General features: G+C 49.5%; 1 protein-coding gene across 3 annotated transcripts in view; it reads left to right on the top strand.

Moving 5' to 3' along the window:
• The window catches only part of grin2ab (glutamate receptor, ionotropic, N-methyl D-aspartate 2A, b), a 73456-nt gene that overhangs the window by 33214 nt on the left and 19488 nt on the right, over positions 1 to 20754 (top strand). For 2 of the 3 annotated variants that reach the window (XM_086119450.1, XM_086119449.1), the window contains exons 5-8: positions 18860 to 19026; positions 19310 to 19444; positions 19536 to 19635; positions 20398 to 20603. In XM_086119450.1, the coding sequence (XP_085975576.1) occupies positions 18860 to 19026; positions 19310 to 19444; positions 19536 to 19635; positions 20398 to 20603 (608 nt within the window). Of the gene's footprint in view, positions 1 to 7719; positions 7948 to 18859; positions 19027 to 19309; positions 19445 to 19535; positions 19636 to 20397; positions 20604 to 20754 lie in introns of those variants that run through there. The other variant, XM_086119451.1, reaches the window with a different exon arrangement.

The raw sequence follows: 20754 nt of genomic DNA, 5'->3' as shown, positions 1-20754 counted from the left end.
GTTCGCCGACGCCGCGCTTTTCCACGCTAGCGTGCGACACTGGCGGCAAATAGTCCAAACGGTCCTCAAACTTTGACGGATAGCTTCTTCCGATTGGGGGGCTCATTTGGAGCGAGTACACGTTACGCCGTGTTTGAATTCTCCCCAAATTTTCTTGAAGCTTTAAGCCGACGCGGAAGAAAGTTGCCTCGCCGGACGTTGCCCCCAGTGTGTTTGCCCCAAAGCAAAATGGAGGGTTTCCTGTTCATTTTCAAGCAAAGGTCCTGGAGATTTTTTCGGGCATTCCGTTGATATTCAAGTTGTAGGGCGTCAGCAGCCCGACTGCCCGACACGCATACGAAACTCCATTCCCCTGTCGGTGTTGTTGCCACACGACACTGCGCTCTATACTTTGCTCTCTCTTCCCATTTATGCTCGGCATTATTTCACTGTGAATTTCTTCTGCGGCCCATTTAGGCAGCAGATTAATGAATTCGTCGCAGTTTCCGTATGCCCTCAATACTTTGGACATATTGAACGTAGCAGCCGCGTAGCATCACTGTTGCGAGGCTCAGACTTCCGCTTTCTGTTTGGAGTCCTTCCGCTGCCCGAACGGGCTGCGGATGAACAACCCGTTCATCGATTGCGGTTTCGATACCCTCCCGACGGCTTCACAGCCAAGTGAGCGCGCGACATAACCGCGCGGAGGTTAACCTTTTGGCATTTTCCAAAACGAGTGGGTCTCGGAGCCGCTTGTTCAGACCCGACTTGGCCGACAGTGCTCTCCCAGTCCCGAGCGCAGTTTCCCTTCCGTTGCCTTCAGTCTCTGCCGCAGCCTCTCGTGACGGAGCCAAGTCGGCGGCCCGGCGTCCGATCCGACCCCGGAGACTCTTTCCGGTTGCGTTGGATCGAGCGCCCCCGTCGGCTCTTCCTCCTCCTCCTCGTCTGCCCCGTTGGCCGCACGCTGTCGCCGGCGCGCGTGAAGCGTGCGGCGTTGCGGCACGACGCTAAAGGCGTTTTTAGTCCTCGCGCCGCTTGTTATCCCCGGTGGTCGCGATCCTGCGAGTGCTCATTCGTGTCGTTGGTGGATGGCTGCGGATCGTATGTCTCCCAGAAATGTTTTTTTTTTTTTCACAAAATACCGTTTCCAAACGACAGTGTGAAATCGCCTTCGTTACTTCCACAATATGAGGCGCTGGTTTTCTAAAAGGCAAATGGAAAAATGGTCGACGTGTGTGTCAAATGCTTTATTTGAGCAGTTTTATTTGATTAGTGTCAATAGATTTGCCAATAATTACTTTGATGCAAATGTGGATTATTTTAGGCATTTGCTTGATTTTGTTTTCCCGTGTGCGCGTTACAGGTCGAGCTTTTTATTTGACGCCGTGGATTATTTCTGATTGTCGTGTTCATGTCCACCGCGCAAGGTGGCGCTTTGTTAATATGACTTCATGATATGTTCGGATCAGCATTTCTGGGATTCTTTTTTTGTTTTTTCGACTTTCCGGTGAAGTGATGAAACCAAACAACGCCACGCCGAATATTTAGATTGATTTTCTCGGTTGAGTCGCCGCTCCGTGTTCAATACAAAGCAACTTCAAGTCAGGTTATTCGTGCGCCTCCGAACCACCGGCCCCAAAACGTCGGCCGCGGTAATTGGCGCGCGGACAAAGGAAAGAATTCCCCCGAGCGCCTCGCGACCGATCCGCTTCGCGTTCAATTGTCTCGGCATGATCAACAGACAACACGCACTCGGCGCACAAATCTTTTTTGGGGGGAGGACCAGTCGAGTATCGATTAGTATCAGGATGATGTCAATTTTTGGCACTTTAGAGGTGCGGCATGTGCATTAGATGTCATGTAAATATGGCACATTGGAGGCATCCACTCATTGAAAAGAACGTAAACGTGCTACATTAGCGCTACGTACACTTTAGCGATAACGCTACATTAGCGGTGCAGCCGTGACCTATGCAGATGCGGTCTTACGCGGTATGCAAATTAGCGCATGCGTACGGAACAAAAGTGGGTTGAATGAGTAACTTTCAGTCACATCGGCTCATTGGCACGCCGGCCGCACATGTAAACAAACACGTCAGTCAACATTAGCAGAGATGCACTTAACGTACAGGATGTGCTAAGAGCATCCTGGGTTGGGGGCGTGGGGGGGGGGGGGGGGGGGGGTCGCGCCTCAGGGACGTACGCGTTCCGAGCTGGATGTGGGTCACTTTCCGCTCGTCTTATCTGCTCCTCCAGATGTTTGTTTGTTTGGTCGCTTGATGGAGAAGCACATTAGGACTGAGCAGATGCGTGTCGAACGGCGGGTGCGGCGGCACCGGCGGCGTCTTCGTCGCCGCCTTTTGTTGCCATGGCGGCGGAGACGAGAGCGCCGCTCAATGCAAAGTTTTTTTTGCTCGACATTCGCCCGCTGATCACAAAATGGAATCCGATTCAAATCGGGTGCGGATTTTGTCAGAGCGGTACACGTGGGGGTGTGTGGACATTAAAGAGGAAAGTAAATCTACTGTTTTACGAGCATGCCGTCCTCATGGCAGTTATTCCACAGTTTGCACTCTGAAATAACAATAACAAACAAACAAACGTATTGATGATGAAATACCAACATAAGTTGTTTCAACTTATGGCACGTTTATTATTATGCGAATAAAGAGACGCGAGGTTGATAGACGTTGGGAAAAGTTGTAAAGATGGCACGTTAGAGGTGAGAATGAATGTCATCTAAATGTTGCCACAATCGAGGTTTCTATGTCATTATTCGGGCACGATCGATTAATCGGCAAGTGCCGGTTGAGATTGGCCCTTTTCAAGTTGTCAAGTTGTTGTTCTTCTTTTAGAATCCCACCTCTCACATAACATTACAACATGAGGCAAAGTTGATGGCATGCCAACAAACACTGAAAAATATCGTACCGATTTTTGGACGATTTTTCGCTCGCTTGTAGCGTTAGCGGAATACCCGAGGGCAAATTATTGGCGATGGTTCCGCCTGCCGTTCGGAGCCTTTTTTGGTTGAAATTGTGAAGAGATTATTTGATTCATTATTCCATCTTCAAAATAATCAATCGGTTATTTTATTTTGTCACATATTGGAATCGGCGTGAGCCCATGAAATCATAAAAATCTTGGCATTTGGCGCGGTAATAATTCTACATTCGGGAAGCATGCAGTATGCATCAAATATGTACATTTAGTACATTAGAGATATGCCGGCACTTTATCGAGGTTTTGTCGACATTAAATATGTAATATGTCAATAATGTGCATGATAGAACGTCAAATATAATGCGATTGCGGGCACATTGGAGGTTCATGCATTAAATATGCTACAGTGGAGGCGCATACATTGTGTACAAATGTTAATATGCGTTCTGTTGCCATGGCTGCAGGAAGACGGCGCAAGTGCACGCAAACTTCTGCTGCGCATTCTTCGGCAGCGCGCCGCGTCGCGTGGGTGCGCGCGGCGCGCTAAACGCAACATTTGTGCCGCTCCGATGCCGTTTGTACCACGACGGCGGCGACTCGTTTGTCAACATCTGCGCTAAAAGCGGAGCTTGATTCGAGCTCGCGTACGCGTCACCTGCTCCGGGCTTTTGGATGATTGTTTTCACATTTTTTCTTTTTTTTTGATGGATCAGGCTCAGGTTCTTGTCAAAACGAGACCACAGTGAAGCGTTTGCAGCATTTCACTTTTACAGCTGTGCTCAAGCCGGATCGACGCCAAAGGCCCGGCAGATAATCGGGTTGGATTTGCCCCAGTCTTGCCCCTTCCTAACATCATTGATGTTCGCCGTTGTAGTTTGCCACGTTATCTGCCTCACTAACAAGCCGATTAGAGACGCGCAAACAATCGTAGCTGGTTGCAAAGGATTTTTTTTAAAAAAAAATCAATATTAACTTTTACCTTGAATTTGTACAAACATGACGTGTGATGCGTTACAGTCGTTTGAAGCTACTTTAGCATTGATACTAATTTCCATTTATGGTGTCTACATTTAAGCGAGGGGACTTTAATTTGGTGAAATTAGGCTTGGTTGAACATTTACTCATATAATGTTCTCTTAGTTTTACAGTTTAAAAAAGAAATAGGAGCGGTGGACAAAAAGCTTGAAGCATGCACACTTGGTTCTTATTAGAACTGTGAAAATAGGCGCTAAGGAATACTTAATTGTGTTAAAACCATGCGGGAGGGTTCCAAATTTTTTATTTTATTTTATTTTTTTAGGCCGCCGGTGTGAAAATGTGCTTTCAAGCGTCTGCGGACACAAGCCCGTGCTCAATAAATCATGTCCGTTTTTTTGGTTCAAGCGGCAACAAAGCAGCCATTTTGCTGCCGCTTAAACGTGCTCGCCTCGTCTTCGACTTGTGCGGTTGTAAATATTTAAATTGCGGACCCTCGGTGCAGGCGGGCTTTTGTTCCATCTCGTCGGGCGTGGGCTCACGTGCGCCGGCTTAATAATGCACACCATCTTGTCAGCGGGAACTTACGGACCCTTTGTGTTTCGCGTCATGTTTGACGCGCGGAGCGAACGCTTTTTTTACGCTAAGCGGGAGGACTCAAATATCACGTTTTTAATAATGACTTTGAGCGGGGAGGGCCGCGTTTGCCAAGGTCCCCGTTGGCAGCTACAGCTAATGTTAGCAGCTACAGCTAATGTTAGCATCATCGCGCAAAAGTCATCGTTACAGCCGCGGCTCGAGTTCGCAGCGGGTTTTTGTTACACTCAATAGTGTAACTTTTTTTTTTTTCAATTTATTCCCCGACACGTTATCGTGTTCTTCATTTATTGTTTGGAATTTTTTTTTTTTTCCGTTTTGCATCAATTAAGTGCTGCCTCAACGTACAAGTTAAAGTTGTCTCACGACCGCAGTCAAATCATCTTTCTCCACTGAAATGAATGGAAATGCAGTTAATCCGTTCCAGTGCTGCAGAAAACACGAGCAAAAAAATTTGGGAACATGTTTTTGTTGTTTTGATAAGAATCACTCGCTACAGAATTTTAGTACAATTCAATAGCTATTTCGTTTGATATCTTCCATTTTCTTTGATGGGCGGAAGACAAAGATTAGGCGATGAATCGTGGTTTTATGTGGATTATGAGGAACCAGAGTTGGCTATCTGTGTTGCTGCTCGCCTCAAGATCCCACAGACCTGGATTCATCGGGCCCCCCAGCAAGGAACTGAGCAAATGCTTACTGTGTGTTTTGTGTTCTTTAAAACTTTGCAAAAAAAGTGATGAAAAAAAATCATGTTGATACAATGGAGTGTTTTGAAACAAAGTATTCAAGTATTAAATACACTTGGAATAAAAAATATTTAAAAAAAGACAAAAGTTGCAACAATGGCACGCCGAGGCAAGTTTGCGAGGTGATGCCTGCCCGCTCTCTGGCAAGTCCAATTCCTCTCAGTTCAGTTCAGCCCGGCGCTGCCGCGTGGGCGGCCAACGCCGCCGTTGCCGTCGCCGCCGCTTCTGCTGTATAAATAAATTTCTGCCAGCCAATGGGAGAGCGGCGGAAAGAAGGCCGACGCGGGGGGGGGGCGCGGGGAAGGCCGTTCACACGGGAGAACAAAGTAGGAGAGCGAGGACGGACTCGATCGCATCGAGATGAGCCGCAGAGAATGATTGCGCCATATATGGGAAGCGTTGAGAAGATGAGAGGGAACAAGTGTGATGGATGTGAAGATCGACCCTTCAAACTGTGCGAGCGCGCGCATGTGTGGGGGCGTCGGAGGGCAGGGGGGGGGGGTGTGCTGGAATGACACCATCGGTGTTAGTCACCAGCCGCCGTGATTAAGAGCGTTGAAGCTAGCGCCAATCCGCCATCGGCACGACTCGAAAACATCCTACGTGATGTTTATCGAGGTAGAATCAGCGGCGGGGATGAAAATATTGACGTCGTACTGGCCAATGGCGGACACGTTTCGCACCGTCCGGATTACACTTTGACATTAGAATTGGCAGGCGGCCATCATCATCATCATCATCATCGGCCGCACTTTTGACAATCAAACGAACACGTCGCTGCCGTCATTTTGGTGTATTTGATTGATTTGACAAATCCAGACGAATTGGTTTTTGGGAGTCACTCGGGCTGAGGTCCCGGCGCCGTTTTTCCACTCGATGGAGCCACGTTGTTACGTTGTCAACGTACGTGTTCTTAAATCCTGCAATCATTCTTTAGAGTTGTGTGTCACTTTCCCCAATATTAAGTCTTATTTTTGAATATTTGCAGCGCAATTCTTTTTTCTTCTTCCACACGTGGACGACTTTGAATTCTCGACCTGTAATATTTTATTATGACTTGTGAAACCAACCGTCTTTGTTTTTCATCTATTGCAAGGGTGGCCAACCCTCGGCTCCCGGGCTTTCACGCGACAATTGTCGAAAACGCCTCGGCGATTGCGCTGCCGTGAAAACAACGGCGCTTCTTACATTGAACGTACGACGTCGGCCTATTACCAATCCCGTTACTTGATTGACAAAGAGGGCAACCAATAAGATGACCGCATCACCGCTCATGCGCAAGTGCTAAGCGCTAAGCTAGTCAGCGAATGACCTCTGTTTTTAAGGCAGCGGTGCCCAATACATCGATCGCAATCGACCAAGAACCAGCACGCTGGTCCCAAGTTGGGTGGGAGGAGGAAATGGGGGGGGGGGGGGGGGGGGATTTGTGTGTTTGTGTCTTTAAGTTTCATTTATGTTCGGGCGCTCAGGCTGTTGCTCGTCGTGGCGCGCATGCATATGTGTGTGTGTGTGTGTGTGTGCGTTCATATGATAGCACGTGCGCGATCGGGTCAATCGCGGGAGGGTGGTCGCTCCAAAAGTCGATCTTTGGGCAAAAACGTGTGTGTGTGTGTGTGTTTGTGTGTGGCTCTTTGCAGTAACACAGTAAAAGAAATTGGCTGTTAGTCTGCCACTGGTCGGCCATTCCTGATCTATTGCTTTATTGTTGTTGTATGAATTGTTTTTGCTTTACTTTGTGTACGGCGGCGGTTGTTTCAAAGTGCTCTGGAAACGCAGCTGAGTCGAGTTATTTTTAGGCGACTTTTTGTCCTTGGTAAAGGTGATTGTAAGGTGAGGCGCTAGTGAGGGAAACTTTGCATCTAACCTCCAGAAGCCATCCTGTCAAGCGCGATTAAACTTGCCCCTGTCATTTATTTCCGGGCCCAGTCACAAATCATCAAGGCAGCCACCCGCCGACTGCTTTCGCTTCTCGGCTTGACCGCGCCGACTCGAGTCTCTCGAGTCCCTCCGAAAAGTCCGGGCTGGAACTTGTCGGGTGACCTTTCACACGCTGCCCTGCACGTTTGGGTCGCGCAAGCGCACCGCTCGATTGAGTCATTTGTCCTCTTGGGCCGCGGGTAGGCGGAGCGCTCGTTCCGATTTGCCCATCGGGGGGGCGAGCCGGCCGCACTTTGATCCGCTCGTTCAAAGCCAAGAAAAGCAAATTGAATTGGCCTTTTATGAGCAAGTCCTGACATGCGGGACGCCCCGTTCGGCGCGATGCTTACGTCGCTGTGACGTCATCGTGGTGCGTTTCAGGGGCGTGCGTCATCGTGGCAGGAACTTTTGGATCTGATTGGGAAAAATTAAGAAATTGAGCTCATCCGTGTGATTTAGGGACTGCGACCGAGCTTTTTTTTTTTTGGGGGGGGGGGGGGGGCTGGGGGGGGGGGCAACATCAAAAAGGCAAAGTTGCCAAGCGGGCAGGGGGGGATCGTGCGCAGAGCTAAAAGGCAAAAGAGGGACAAGAGATGGCTGGTGGTGACATCATTGCTTTTAGAGCGGCGGCGGCAGCGGCGGCCGGCCCTCGGGCCAGCCGGGGCCCAATCGGCTCTCCACAGTCTTGTGTACTTCCCTCCTGCTGAATTATTCAGCTCGCTCTGATGGAGAGACTCAGACTGCGCTGACGTGTGTGCGTATGCAGCACATCCTCAACTCTAAGATGGTGAGTGAGTGTGCGTGTGCGCGCACGCATTCGTCTATCGGTATGCGAATACAACCGGTCTTCATCTGCACTCCAATGAGAGACCGGAGGTGGAGATGACGCTCCACTTTCCACCCCCCCCCCCCCCCCCCCCCCCAAGCGTGAATCATCTCTTTTGGCCCATCTCAACACGATGAACGCAGACGCGCGCGCGTGGCGTTAAGTGTATTAAGGAGCGAGCTGGAGGAGTGTCATCCTCTGTGCTTTTCAGGACGAGTACATGGCCGATATAGCCGCTCCCGCTGTATGTGGGTTCGTTTTTTGTGCGCCATCCATTTGCTGTATCGCTTGCGAGGTGTGATGAAAGCCATAGAGCAGGAGGTCCGACTTACCGCGGGGTAGCGAAGAGCCCGCGTTGCATTTCGGTGAGGTTATTTGTTGCCGATGTGCCTTCTTAACTACAGAATAAGAAAGCGAATGTCGTTTGTTTGTTTCTGCGCTCATAACCAGAAACAAACGATGTGTGCGCGCGTGCGAGTGACCGAGTGATTTAATAATCCACAGAGTGAGTGAGAGTTTGCGTGTGAGCGAGTCGCGGGGTGGGCAGCGATTGCCGAGATTGATGAGAGGGAAAAAATGATGTGATGGAAGCGTGGAGTGCAGTGAATTGCCTCTTATTAGCATCGAGCTAGTGCGGCTCCTCTGAAAAGCGCCGCTCTGGATTTCGTGCGAGGCGGACAAGCGGCAGCGTTTTTTTATCATCGTCATCGCTCGTACCTTGCCGCTGCTGTGTAGACATCACGCACAAATTGCATTTCATTTGATTCTTCTTCTTCTCGGTAATTTCGGGCATGAGCCGTTATGTGTGGCTTTCAAACTTCCCATCATACAAATCACCAAAACAAAAAAATGCTTTTGCTGAAATCCCGCAAGATCCTCCTCAGCTTTGGCTTTCCCAAAACCTCACGAGCGTTTTCTCAAAAGATTTTCAAGTCTCAAAGCATTTGCTGAAGGTTGGCCGGCTTTTCCGAAGCCCTGCGAGATTTTCTCCCAAAACCTGCGACATATCTTGCGCAATAGGCCGATATCGTCTGAGCGTGTACAAGTTGACGCGTGCCTTTGTGAAAATGTTTCCTCTTTTTCCCCAAACGTAGCCCGTTCAGCAGCGGCCGCTCACGTTTGTGTGTGCGTTTTATGTTGTGGCTAATAGGGCGTAGTAGGTGATGGCAGCCCGAGCCTATTATCTCTGCTCTGCTGTCTAATAGCCACTGGCTTTAAGCATCTGCCATCAAGTACCCCCCCACAGGATGCTCTCATACGCACACACGTATAATCCACACCCACACATGAAATGGCCAAAAGTGTTTTGCGCATATGCAGGCACACGTGGCAGGGCGGGTGCTCCTTTTTCCCGCTGGGAATCACCAGCCAGCTTTTAATTAGTGCGGGACATAGATTCACTTATCTGCTCTTTGACACCCATGGAACACCCCCCCGCCCCCCCCCCCCCCCCCCACACACACACACCGCTGCCGCCTCCCTGCTTGCCCTCGTCCATAAGCGGCGACCTATCCCATCCATCAGCGGTGTCGCAGAATGAGTCGGGGCATGTCGTGCGAGAAATAAACGCGCTGCCTTCTGTGGGCTGACCATCGATTCGCCATGGAAACGGTGGCTATTGTGTGAAGGAACGCGACTGCGAGATGGAGCGGACGAGGAGGCTAAAGCTAGTCTAGGGGAGGAGAGACGTGATGATGATTTGCGGGACTTGCCGCATGTGGTTTGCGGAGATTTGCTGAACAGCAGCCAGAGTTTCCGAAGTCCGATGGGATTTTCAGACATCCCGCCGTGTTTGTTGAAATCTCAAGAGATTTTCTCGAGTCTGGAAAGATGACCGTAAATTGCGCCGGGATCTGACGGGATTGACGACAGTCCCGGAAGATTCGCCAAAGTCTCCCGAGATGGCGGGGAAGGTTAGCCTGTTGCTAGTTCGGCTGGGTGCACGTGTGCGCGCTTGGCAAAAGTGTGCGCGGAGAATCGTAACGAGGCTTCCTCAAACTCGACTGCGGCTTGTGTATAATGAGCAAATTCGCCTTTAGCGAGCGCCGTTTATTTTTCTCCTGCCCTCTCTCTCTCTCTGTGTGCACAATTAGCCATTTGGTTAAAACCTCCTAGTGGTCTCGTAGCCGCCTTTTCTCCCAGAATGCATCCTGCTCTCGGGCCGGGCACGTTCGGTGGCATTTTGTTATTGCACAAATGTTTAAAAACAAAGAAACGCACTGAAATGATGTCTTTTGTCTTAGGCCTCCATTTATCTATTGTAGTGCGTTGAAACGTTCCTTGACTGCACGTGTTTGACGTGAATCACATCACTCAATCTGGATGGATATCCATTTTGCTTCATTTTGAATGTTTTTAAATATTTTTGCATTTTTTGCTATTGTTTATTGCTCTGCAAATTTGACATGATGACCAACAGGTGCAACGCTGGAGGAAAAGCCCTCCAACGCCACCTGTTGGTCACAAACAGAACAGTTTCAATATAAAGAGTTATTTCATTCAAAATAGGATTTGAAATTGTTTCACAATGAGGGCTCTATTTTTGTGCAAAAGTCTCGTGCAAAGCGTGTTCTAATTCTGCGCATGTTTGGACTTTTATCCCATTTGGTAGTTTCGCAGACGCGTGCATTTAGAAACCGGTGTTTGCAACGTCGCGGGCGCAGCCAACATCCTTCCCGGCCAATGGAGGCCTTTTAAAATCAGCGTAGGTGATCAGGAACTGCAAGATCTCCACTTGTGGATGATGTAAGTTGGCCAGGGCAATCCTAAATAACCGCTGTCAAATGGGCTAGAGAGACGGCTTTCGTGTCCGCGTACCCACCCAAATTACATGCCAGCTGACAGCCAATTATGACTCGCTAGTTTACGCGGCGTTCCCGGTCTGGAACCCGCAGCGCATGCCCATCCATCCGCTAGTCCGTCCGATCATCGGCTGACTCATAGCCGCCTGCTGCCGTTTTTACATCAGGCCCCAGGTTGCTGGAGTCCAACGGAGTCATCATCAGTGGGCAGTGAGTGAAACAGAGTGGGTTACATATTTTTTCTTTTTCTTTTTTTTTTTTTTTTTTTTCCTTCCCAAAGGCTTTCTTGCTATAAATATCCAACTGGCGATTCTCTGATTCTGCCGGAGGAGAAGGGAAGAGGGGGTGAGTGGGGGGGTTCCCGAGACGGGGGGCTGGTGGGGGGGGGGGGGGGGGGGTCCACGCTGTCGATTATCTCCCGCGCCGGGGCGCAAAATGACATTAGTATCTCTTTCTCTTCCAAGTGCCATAAGTCAAATGCATATTATGAATCACGCGCCGTACGTCGGCGCACATCTCATATTTTTATCTGTGCCACAATGCGGACGGTGAACCCTTGCGACTTGCGGGGGTTAGACCTCGATTCCCGGCGCAAAAATTTGCGGGGCCCAACCGATATTTACTCTATAAGGCTAATGCGGATTGTCATGTGGCAGAAAAAAATTCTGATCACCGATTTATCAGCTGATACATTTTAAGAAATAGATACTGTATAACTTTTGGGGATAAAACGCTTACAACAATACAGATCTGAACTCCAGGCCCAACATTTGACCGCTTTACACTCCTTTGTGCGGTGGTATTTTTTTTCACTTTCCAATGCGAATGGCAATGCCCCCCACTATCTGAATGCTAACACTCACGCTATAGATGGGCAGAAACCGACAACGTAGACAGACGGGACGGTACAGATTGTAGAAGAAGACGGCAACCAAAATAATCGCAGTCTTATAGGCGATATGCTAATGGCACGATGGCAACATGAGTACAGAAAGTGCTCGCGAGACGAGTTGATAAGGATTTCATATCATATGCCGTGTAGTCGGGTATGATTTCTGACTTGAATTTTTTTAATTAGTGCTGTCAGTTTGACGCGTTATTATCGCCATTAATTTAAGACCATTTTCACTCGGTTAATTTTTTTTATCGCGAGATTAATGCGGCACCACGTCACGGATGTTACGTTGCTCGAAAATAATTAAATGTGCTCCAAGTTTGAATAACTGCTCCAAGTGAAGAATGTTAATGTAAAATTGAAAGTCGAAATTGTTGTTTGAGTCAATATTTGCATTTTGCACAAAAAAACCGGATCCACGATTCCACGTTGATGAGAGCATCAAAACGGGGAAAAATAGGAGAAAAATAAATCAAAGGAAATTTAGAATAGATAAAAATCTGTGATTAATTACATCTAATTCCGAGTTAACTATGAAATTATACATTTGATCGCGATTAAATATTTGCATCGTTTGACAGCACTAGTTTAAATGCTAATGTGCTAACAGGCGGTATGGTAGCACAAAAAGCACACCGACTGGCGGAGAACAAATTTGCATCACGCCTTCTGTGGTTGGGCAAGACTTCAAATGCGAATTATTTCAAATGATATCATATACTCAGCGTTGGTATGCTAACATCTGTACCGTTCTGGTGTGGCCATTAAAAAAATGGCCACACCGATATATATCTGGCCACTATCTATATCAGATATGTATCTGGTGTGGTTAGGGTCACACCAAATATATATATATATATATATATATATATATATATATAGATATACAGGTTAAAAAAAAATTCCTCGTCTCAACCCCCCTTGGGTGGTGTCCGTCCCTCATTCAGCTCGGGTCCTCTACCAGAGGCCAGGAAGCTTGAGGGTTCTGCGCAGTATCCTTGCTGTTCCCAGCACTGCACATTTCTGGACTGAGATGTCCGATGTTGTTCCCGGGATCTGTTGCAACCACTCATCTAGTTTGGGGGTCACTGCCCCGAGTGCTCCGACCACCACAGGCACGACTGTCACCTTTACCTTCCAGGCTCTCTTCAGCTCCTCTCTGAGCCCTTGGTATTTCTCGAGTTTCTCGTGTTCCTTCTTTCTGATGTTTCCATCACTTGGGACCGCTACATCCACTACAACGGCTTTCCTCTGCCCTTTATCCATGATCACAATATCTGGTTGGTTCGCCGTTACCATCTTGTCAGTCTGGAAGTCCCACAGGATCTTCGCTCTGTCATTCTCCACCACCTTGGGAGGTGTTTCCCATTTTGACCTTGGGGTTTCCAGTCCATACTCCGCACAGATGTTTCGGTAGACTATGCCAGCCACCTGGTTATGGCGTTCCATGTAGGCTTTCCCTGCCAGCATCTTACACCCTGCAGATATGTGTTGGATCGTCTCAGGTGCCTCTTTGCACAACCTACACCTTGGGTCATGTCTGGTGTGGTATATCTGGGCCTCAATGGCTCTGGTGCTCAGGGCCTGCTCCTGAGCAGCCAGGATGAGTGCCTCTGTGCTGTCCTTCAGGCCAGCCCTTTCGAGCCACTGATAGGACTTCTTGAGATCGGCCACTTCAGTTATGGTCCGGTGGTACATCCCGTGTAGGGGCTTGTCCTCCCATGATGGTCCCTCTTCCAGCGCCTCATCTTCTGTTCCCCATTGTCTGAGACATTCTCTGAGTACGTCATCCGTTGGAGCCTTCTCCTTGATGTATTCATGGAGCTTGGATGTTTCATCCTGGACAGTGGCTCTCACACTCGCTAGTCCACGGCCTCCTTCCTTTCGGCTTGCGTACAGTCTCAGGGTGCTGGATTTGGGATGGAACCCTCCGTGCATGGTTAGGAGCTTTCGGGTCTTAACGCCCGTGGTCTGAATTTCTTCCTTTGGCCACCTTATTATTCCATAAACAAAGCGGAGATGGGCGAGATACAGGTGTGTATATATATATATATATATATATATATATATATATATATATATATTGCCCTGCAGAGTGGGGTAGAAGGCTCCTGATGGTGTGACGGGCGGGAAATATCGCAGTTGGGTATGATGGATGGCGGCCACTTGTCTGCGTTTTTCCCGGCGACTTTGCATCTTGCTTAATAGAGGTACATGTTTTTCACCACGGGGCCTCTCGCAAAGAAAGGCACCACAAAGGCACCGAGGTGGTGATTCAAACATGCCTGGACGAGGATTTCCCCACGTTGGTCATTTGAATTCCGTGGTGTCTTGCTGACTAAAAAAAAAAAAAACCTTGTTGTGTCTTGGCCTCTTGTCAAGACTTTTCATTGATGTCTGCACCCGGTTCCCTCCAGCATTTTGGCTAGCACACAAAAAAAAAAACCACACACACATTTTACTAAGTAGTGGAACGCTGTTTTCACTTGCCATTGTCATTTGGAATACATCAGTCACGACAGTGGACGGATACTCGAAAGCAGTTTGCTTCTACGTGCCCGAGGATTGATGTTCAAGTCAAACATCAATAACTACATTTGGCATTTCTTCAATAACTTTTTAATGCAAGTTTTGCACCAGGAGCCAAAGTCGCAACTCGAAAGCGGTTTTCTTCTTGATGTCAAAGTTGTGCATCAGTCGAGCTCTTCAGAGGCAGCTTTCTGTGCGCGCAAGTCCCCGTGTCAAAAATGCACATCCGTGGCCAGCTGTTCCAGAACGGATTTCGGTCATGTTGATGTCAGTCAAGCATCAGTCACTACGGTGGACGTGGTCATGCCTCAGCCGAAAGTATGTATTTTTTAGCCATTCCACAGCGACTTAGCGCTTCCTGCATGACAACACACTGGAAGTAGAAACACGTTGATGATATTATGTAGTTCTAAAGCACTGTCACCGAGAATCATCCGCGTCGCGTGGACCCGCTTCCTTGACTTTCCTGCACAGCGCTCCGTGTTCGCTGGAGTATGTTTGGGGATTTGCCGCTGGAGCGTCGCATGTTTGCATAGAACATTTCCAGAGCAAAACATGTTTCAGAGCGTCCAGGGATGCGCGGCGCTCATCTCCGGTTGTCCATAGCAGAGCACTCGCTAGCTGTGTGTGTGTGGTTGGCATGTTAAATGCTATGCTAGCCAGGCTCTTAAATACTACAGTAGCCCGGAAGCTTGGAGAGCGAGCGGGTGTTAAATAGTAAATAAGTTGGGGAGCCCATGTCTCCCCGAGCTACATGCTGTAGTGCTAACATACAGTACCGTATATACAGTGCCGTTTTTACACTAACATCCATCCATCCATTACCTGTTCCGCTTTATCGTCAGGAGGGTCGCGGGGTGTGCCGGAGCCTCTCCCAGCTGCCTTCGGGCAGTCGGCAGGGGTGTCGACAACCGGTTGTTAGCCAATCACAGGGATGGCTTAGGCATAGGACAGGACAGGAAAATCTATGTGTTTTTCTCCATGAGGCTAATGTGGATTGACATGTGGCAGAAAAAATTTTGATCACCGATTTACCAGCTGATTAATTTCATAAATAGATGCTGTATAACTTTTGGGGATAACACGCTTGCAACAATAAAGATCTGAACTCCAGGTCCCAACATTCCATTCCCGCTCACAGTGACACCCAGGGACATTAGCATCTCTTTCTCTTCTAAGTGTCATGAGTCAAATGCATATTAGGACTCACGCGCCGTACGTCGGCGCGTCCCGCCATGTTGACGCTTCCTTTCCTACCTTTTCGTCCGTCTTTGCATTTCTTTCTCTTGCCCGGATTTTTGGGGGGTTTGCTTGTTTTCCTCACTGTCCTGTCCTGTCCTGTCCTGTCCTATCCCTAAGGATGGCAAAGACGAAAAACCATTCCCGCTCACGGTCACACCGAGGGAGAATTTCCAGGGCTCACTCAACCTACCACGCATGTTTTTGGAATGCGGGAGCACTACCCCGAGAAAACCCACACAGACACGGGGAGATCATGCAAACTCCACACAGGAAGGCCGGGGCCTGGAATCGAACCCGCAACGTCTGCACTGTGATGCCGACGTGCTCACCAGCTGACCCTTACGCTAACATTTGACAACAAAAGCCAATGATCATGTCATCAGAACACCCCGAATGCCGACGGCCTTTACTCTCGTTGGCTTGTTGGGGCAAGCGCACGATTCATTTTTTTATATTGTTTGCTCTTAATGTCTTCTTTAACGTAAGCATGTTTAAATTTTTATGCACAATCTTCCTCTTTCAGGCTTGGTCCCCCCCCCCCCCCCTTGCCTTTTGTCAGCGCTAATTCTTTGTTAGCAGAAGGATTTCAAAGAACATCTGCTGAGCGTTTAGGGAGAATTAGCGAGGTAACCGAAAACACACCGCATGAAACCGGGTGCTCTTGTTTTCCGAGATTAGCGGCGTGGCACATTAAGGAAATTGTCTCAGCAAAGCCTTTGCCATTTTGCGCCCTGTCGCCGATTATGGCGTCTAAAAAAACCACCCACACACGGGATAACGAGCAGACTGGCAGCCTAATCAGGACTTTCCGGTGGCGTGCATTCAAGATAGCGTGGCGCACTTTTTACAGGCGATGAGGGCGCACACGCGGTTTGCGTTCCTGCTACTTGGCTTCATCGCACCGTCGTCGTTGATCTTGACGTCTTCGCTCGTCTGCTTTGTGACCCGTCAGCTCAGTCGATGCAGAAGTCTTGATGTCACCACAGTGGACATCTCGCCAATGCGTCCTCTAACACACTGTGTTGGACTTTTACACTGTCAACGTGAACATTCAATTCAATACAATACATCTGGAGCACACACACACACACTACTGTTAACTCATTCACTCCCAAAGACGTTTTTAAACGTCTTTTCAGACTTGGCCCAGAATTGGCTGGTACTGAATGAGTTAATTATGTATTTGTAGACCTTGTTTGTGCTTTGTTGTGCGCATCTGCAACTCCGTGTCAAATCTCCATGTCGTTAAGCACATGTATGTGTCATGAAATATGCACACACATATACACCACACCCACACACACACACACACACACATTTGCTCGTGTGTGTGTGTGTGCGCGCGCGCGAGACGTCTGTCCGCCACAAAGAAACTTGACGTGAGCACACACGTGTCGCTGCGATCTTTCCCCGGGCCCACAGAGCAAGCGAGCGATCCGGCGCGGCCGCTCTATTATTCATGCGCTACGGCCCCCAAACCATCGGCAACGCTGGATTTGGACTTGCTGTGTGTGCGTGTGCGTGTGCGCGCTGAATTTGTATAATTCATGCAAGATGTCATCAGGGAATCTCTAGGTGACACACGTGTGCGCTGTGTGTGTATAATTGATGTGCATGATCTTCTTCAGACAGCACTTTGCTCAAATGACACGTTGTGCTGCTTTTGTGGTGACAAAGTCTTTTCCTTTTCCTCATCCTTCCACTCCCCTTAAGTTGGTCTCATTCCCTGGCGCTTCCTTTCCTGTCCTGGTTTCCCGTTGCTGTCCTGTCCTCTCATTTGATTGACATGTTCTTTATTTTCCTGTTTCCTGTTCTTCCTCGGCGCTCCCTTTGCAAGCTTTTCCTCCTTTAGGGCTTTTGCCTGTTTTCCTGTCCTGTCCTCTACTTGCGTTTCACTTTCCTCCCTTGACAATCCTGTTCCGTCCCATCTACGCTCCTGTCTTCTGCGTTCTGTTCTTTTCCTTTCCCATCCTTGCATTTCCTCGTCTTGCTGCCACTTTTCTCGTCTCGACTTTTTCCTTTCCTTGCATTCACTTTCATTTTTCCCCACCTGTCCGGTTCCTCTTTTTCCGTTCCTTCCCTGGCTTCGGCTTCGCTCATCTTTCCTCATCTTCCGTTCCATTCTTTCCCTTTCCATTTCTCCTCTTCGTCCAGGTGCTCCTTTTCCTTTCCTTCCTGTCCTCCCATTTCTTCTCCTTTCTTTCTTTTCGTTCACATTTCTTTCTTTCCAGCTCTCTGCCCTTGCGCTTTGTTTGCTGTGCCCCCCATTTCCTTCTTTCTGCTGCCGTCCTTTACTTTCCCTCGCGTCTCGACTTTTCTGTTCTTACTGTTCAAAAACTGTGGAAAACGACGTAACTGTTTGTGGCGGAGTCGTCCTCGGCGTTCAAGGTTGTGTGTGTGTGTGTGTGTTTGTGTGTGTTGTGGGGACCCCTCGAGGCACGAGTGCGCCATCGCTATCGGCACCCGAGTGACGCTAAGCCTGTTGCCACGCGGAGATTCTCCCTCTTCTCTAAACCCGAGTACAAAGTGTCACCTACAGCGAGGCAGGCGCGCTCGCACGTGTGCACGCGCACGGATGCGGTGACGTGGATCTTTTTGAAGTACAATTTCATCCTCTCTCACTGCTCATGTGTGACGAGAGGCTGTTGAAATCTCCGCAGGGCCACCTCTCAGTGTCTGTTTCGTCTGGTTGTGTGTGTGTGTGTGTGTGTGTGTCTTTGGTGGCCTCCACAACACACACACTTACACACACACAAAGGTAAAGGTAGACCGTAGCTGACAGCTGATTTTTGTTGTGAAGCCTTTGACGCTAAATGTGTCTCGTACGTAGGAGAGCCGGTTGTGTGGGTGCGCTCGTTTTCCCCCTCCCCGCCACGCCGACTCTCCTGCAGCAGGTGTTTTGAAATTCAAGCGACCGAGATGAAGTCCGGCGCGGCACCGGCAAGAGAAAAATAGGGGAAATAAATCCAACGAAAAAGCCAGATCGACGCATGGATCAGCACATGCGCAGCCGGTTCGGTTGTTTTGTCGTGTTGGGGCCCCCCCCGGCCAGTCGTACGTTTGCAGTCAGGACCGGGCCGAGCGAAGACGCGTGACTGCCGGCCAGTCAGCCGAGCTCGCGGGCCTCGCCCGACGTGCGCCTCGTTGCCCCTCACGCGCTACACCATTCGCAGCGTATGCAAACAAGCCTTTGAAGCTCTCCCGCCGTGTTTCCTTTCCTTCCTCTCGTGTTCTCTCGGGCGCTTATCTTGTACTTGCTGATTGCACAATTGAAAAGGCTTCGAATTACATCCGCGCCGCTTTTTTGCCACAATTCAATAAATGAAGCTGGAAGCGGGAAGGGAAGGAAACGCTTACGCTCTCTTTTTTTCCTTTTTTTTAACCCCCCCCCCCCCCCCCCTGCAAGGATGAGAAGTCGACGTTCTTCCAGTTTGGTGCCGCCCTGCAACAGGAGGCCCTCCTCATGCTGGCCATCATGGAGGAGTACGACTGGCACGTCTTCTCCATCGTCACCTCCAAGTTCCCCGGCTACCAGGACTTCATCAGCACCCTCAGGGTCACCGTGGACCACAGGTCGGTCAACCGGTCCGTGCTCGCTCGACGTGCCAATCATGACACAAACGCACGCAACTTTTCGGCGCGCGCCGGTCAAAATTTTCATCCGGTCGCACGAGTGCCGGTGAATGTTTTTGAAAACTCTTGCCGGCACTCGGTGTGGAAGAAAAGAGAGCAGAGGCGTCAAAATATATTTTTGGCATTTGTTTTGGGTTTACCCTAAAGGGCTTTCGCGCAGCTCCTCCGTCAGTCTCCAGGCTGCAGCAATGAGTTCCGTCTGATGCGAGTTTTGTTCTTTCAGCTTTGTGCGCTGGGACCTGCAGAGCGTGGTGACTCTGGACGCCGTGGACGGAGACCCCAACTCCAAGTCTCACATCGCCCTCAAGAGGATCCAGAGTCCCGTCATCCTGCTCTACTGCTCCAAGGACGAGGCCGTGTAAGAAGCGTTTATGACGCAGACAAAACAGATATGAAACTTGATCATCATCCGGACTCTGACTCGCCCCCCCCCACCCCGTCGCCGACAGCTACATCCTGGAGGAGGCGCGCTCGTTGGGCCTGATCGGAGCCGGTTACATCTGGATTGTGTCCAGTCTCACCACGGGAAACCCAGACTTCACCCCCGAGGTACCGTAGCAACGATTCTTCTTCTCTTGTCACCAGAGTAGGGCCGCGCAATTCATTGAATTTTCATCATTGATCACCGATTTTGACAGCGATTATTTGATCGGCGGCCATCTTGAAGAAAGAAATGAACTGTTTTTATGCGGCGTCTTAATTTCATGTATCGCGTGTTGGGGTCGTGCCGATAAGGAACTGCTCCAAACGCACTCAAACTCTGTTCTTCGAGGCTTTCCTGAGTTGGGTCACATGACACTTGCGATTCGAGCCCGAGGGCACTTTAATGTCAATTTTCAGCCGACAGCGGAGGACAGTGAACGAACAAAATGGCAGCGGCCTTCGGATTAAGCTGCTCAAAACAAAATCCATGAATGCTAAAACTTGGCGCACAAAATAGCCGGTCCTCATTTTTCGGTCAACCAAAGAAAAAAGCAAAAGGCACAAGTCAATCTTTGTTGTCAGCCCAGCTGTGCTCTGTTACCGTTCTTTTAATTCCTCGGTTTCTGGGAGAAAAAAAAAAGGGGGGGGGGGGGGGAGAAGCACGCATATTCAGCACTTTTGTGAATGCACTTTTTGGCAGGGAATCAACAGAGCAGGGAGATCAATCTTGGCTTGATGTATGACCTTAATTAAGCTGCAGTCACTTAGCATAGCATCACCAAAGAAGACGACCGAAAACGCTAATCGACACGATTTCCATCCCAAGGAAGGGGAAAAAAACCAGCCTTTGAAATGCGGTTCCTCAATGTCTGTCCGCTGCCCGACCAGGCCTTTCCCCTGGGCATGATCTCGGTGTCCTACGATGATTGGGAGTACCCGCTGGAGACGCGGGTGCGGGACGGCGTGGGCATCATCTCATCGGCAGCCACCGCCATGCTGCGAGAGAAGGGCGAGCTGCCCGAAGCGCAGGGCGGCTGCTACAGCACGCCGTCGGACCGCAGCCCGGGCAAGCTGCCGCCCAGCGCCCTGCGCAGGTGCGTTTCGATGCAGCCTCGTCCATAAGCGCGGCCCAAATGGGTATCCGATGAAACTTCGTGACGTGTGCCTTGGTTATTTTTATGATATCAACACTGTTGCAAAGAACGTGGCTACTACTACTGCCTAGATGGGCTGCGGGATAACATC

This window comes from Hippocampus guttulatus, chromosome 9 (genome assembly GCF_054856545.1).
Source record: "Hippocampus guttulatus isolate MCC_2025c chromosome 9, RoL_Hgut_1.0, whole genome shotgun sequence".
NCBI classification, from domain to species: Eukaryota; Metazoa; Chordata; class Actinopteri; order Syngnathiformes; family Syngnathidae; genus Hippocampus; species Hippocampus guttulatus.
Note: the sequence above shows the minus strand (reverse complement) of the source record. Positions and strands in the feature narration are given on the sequence as shown.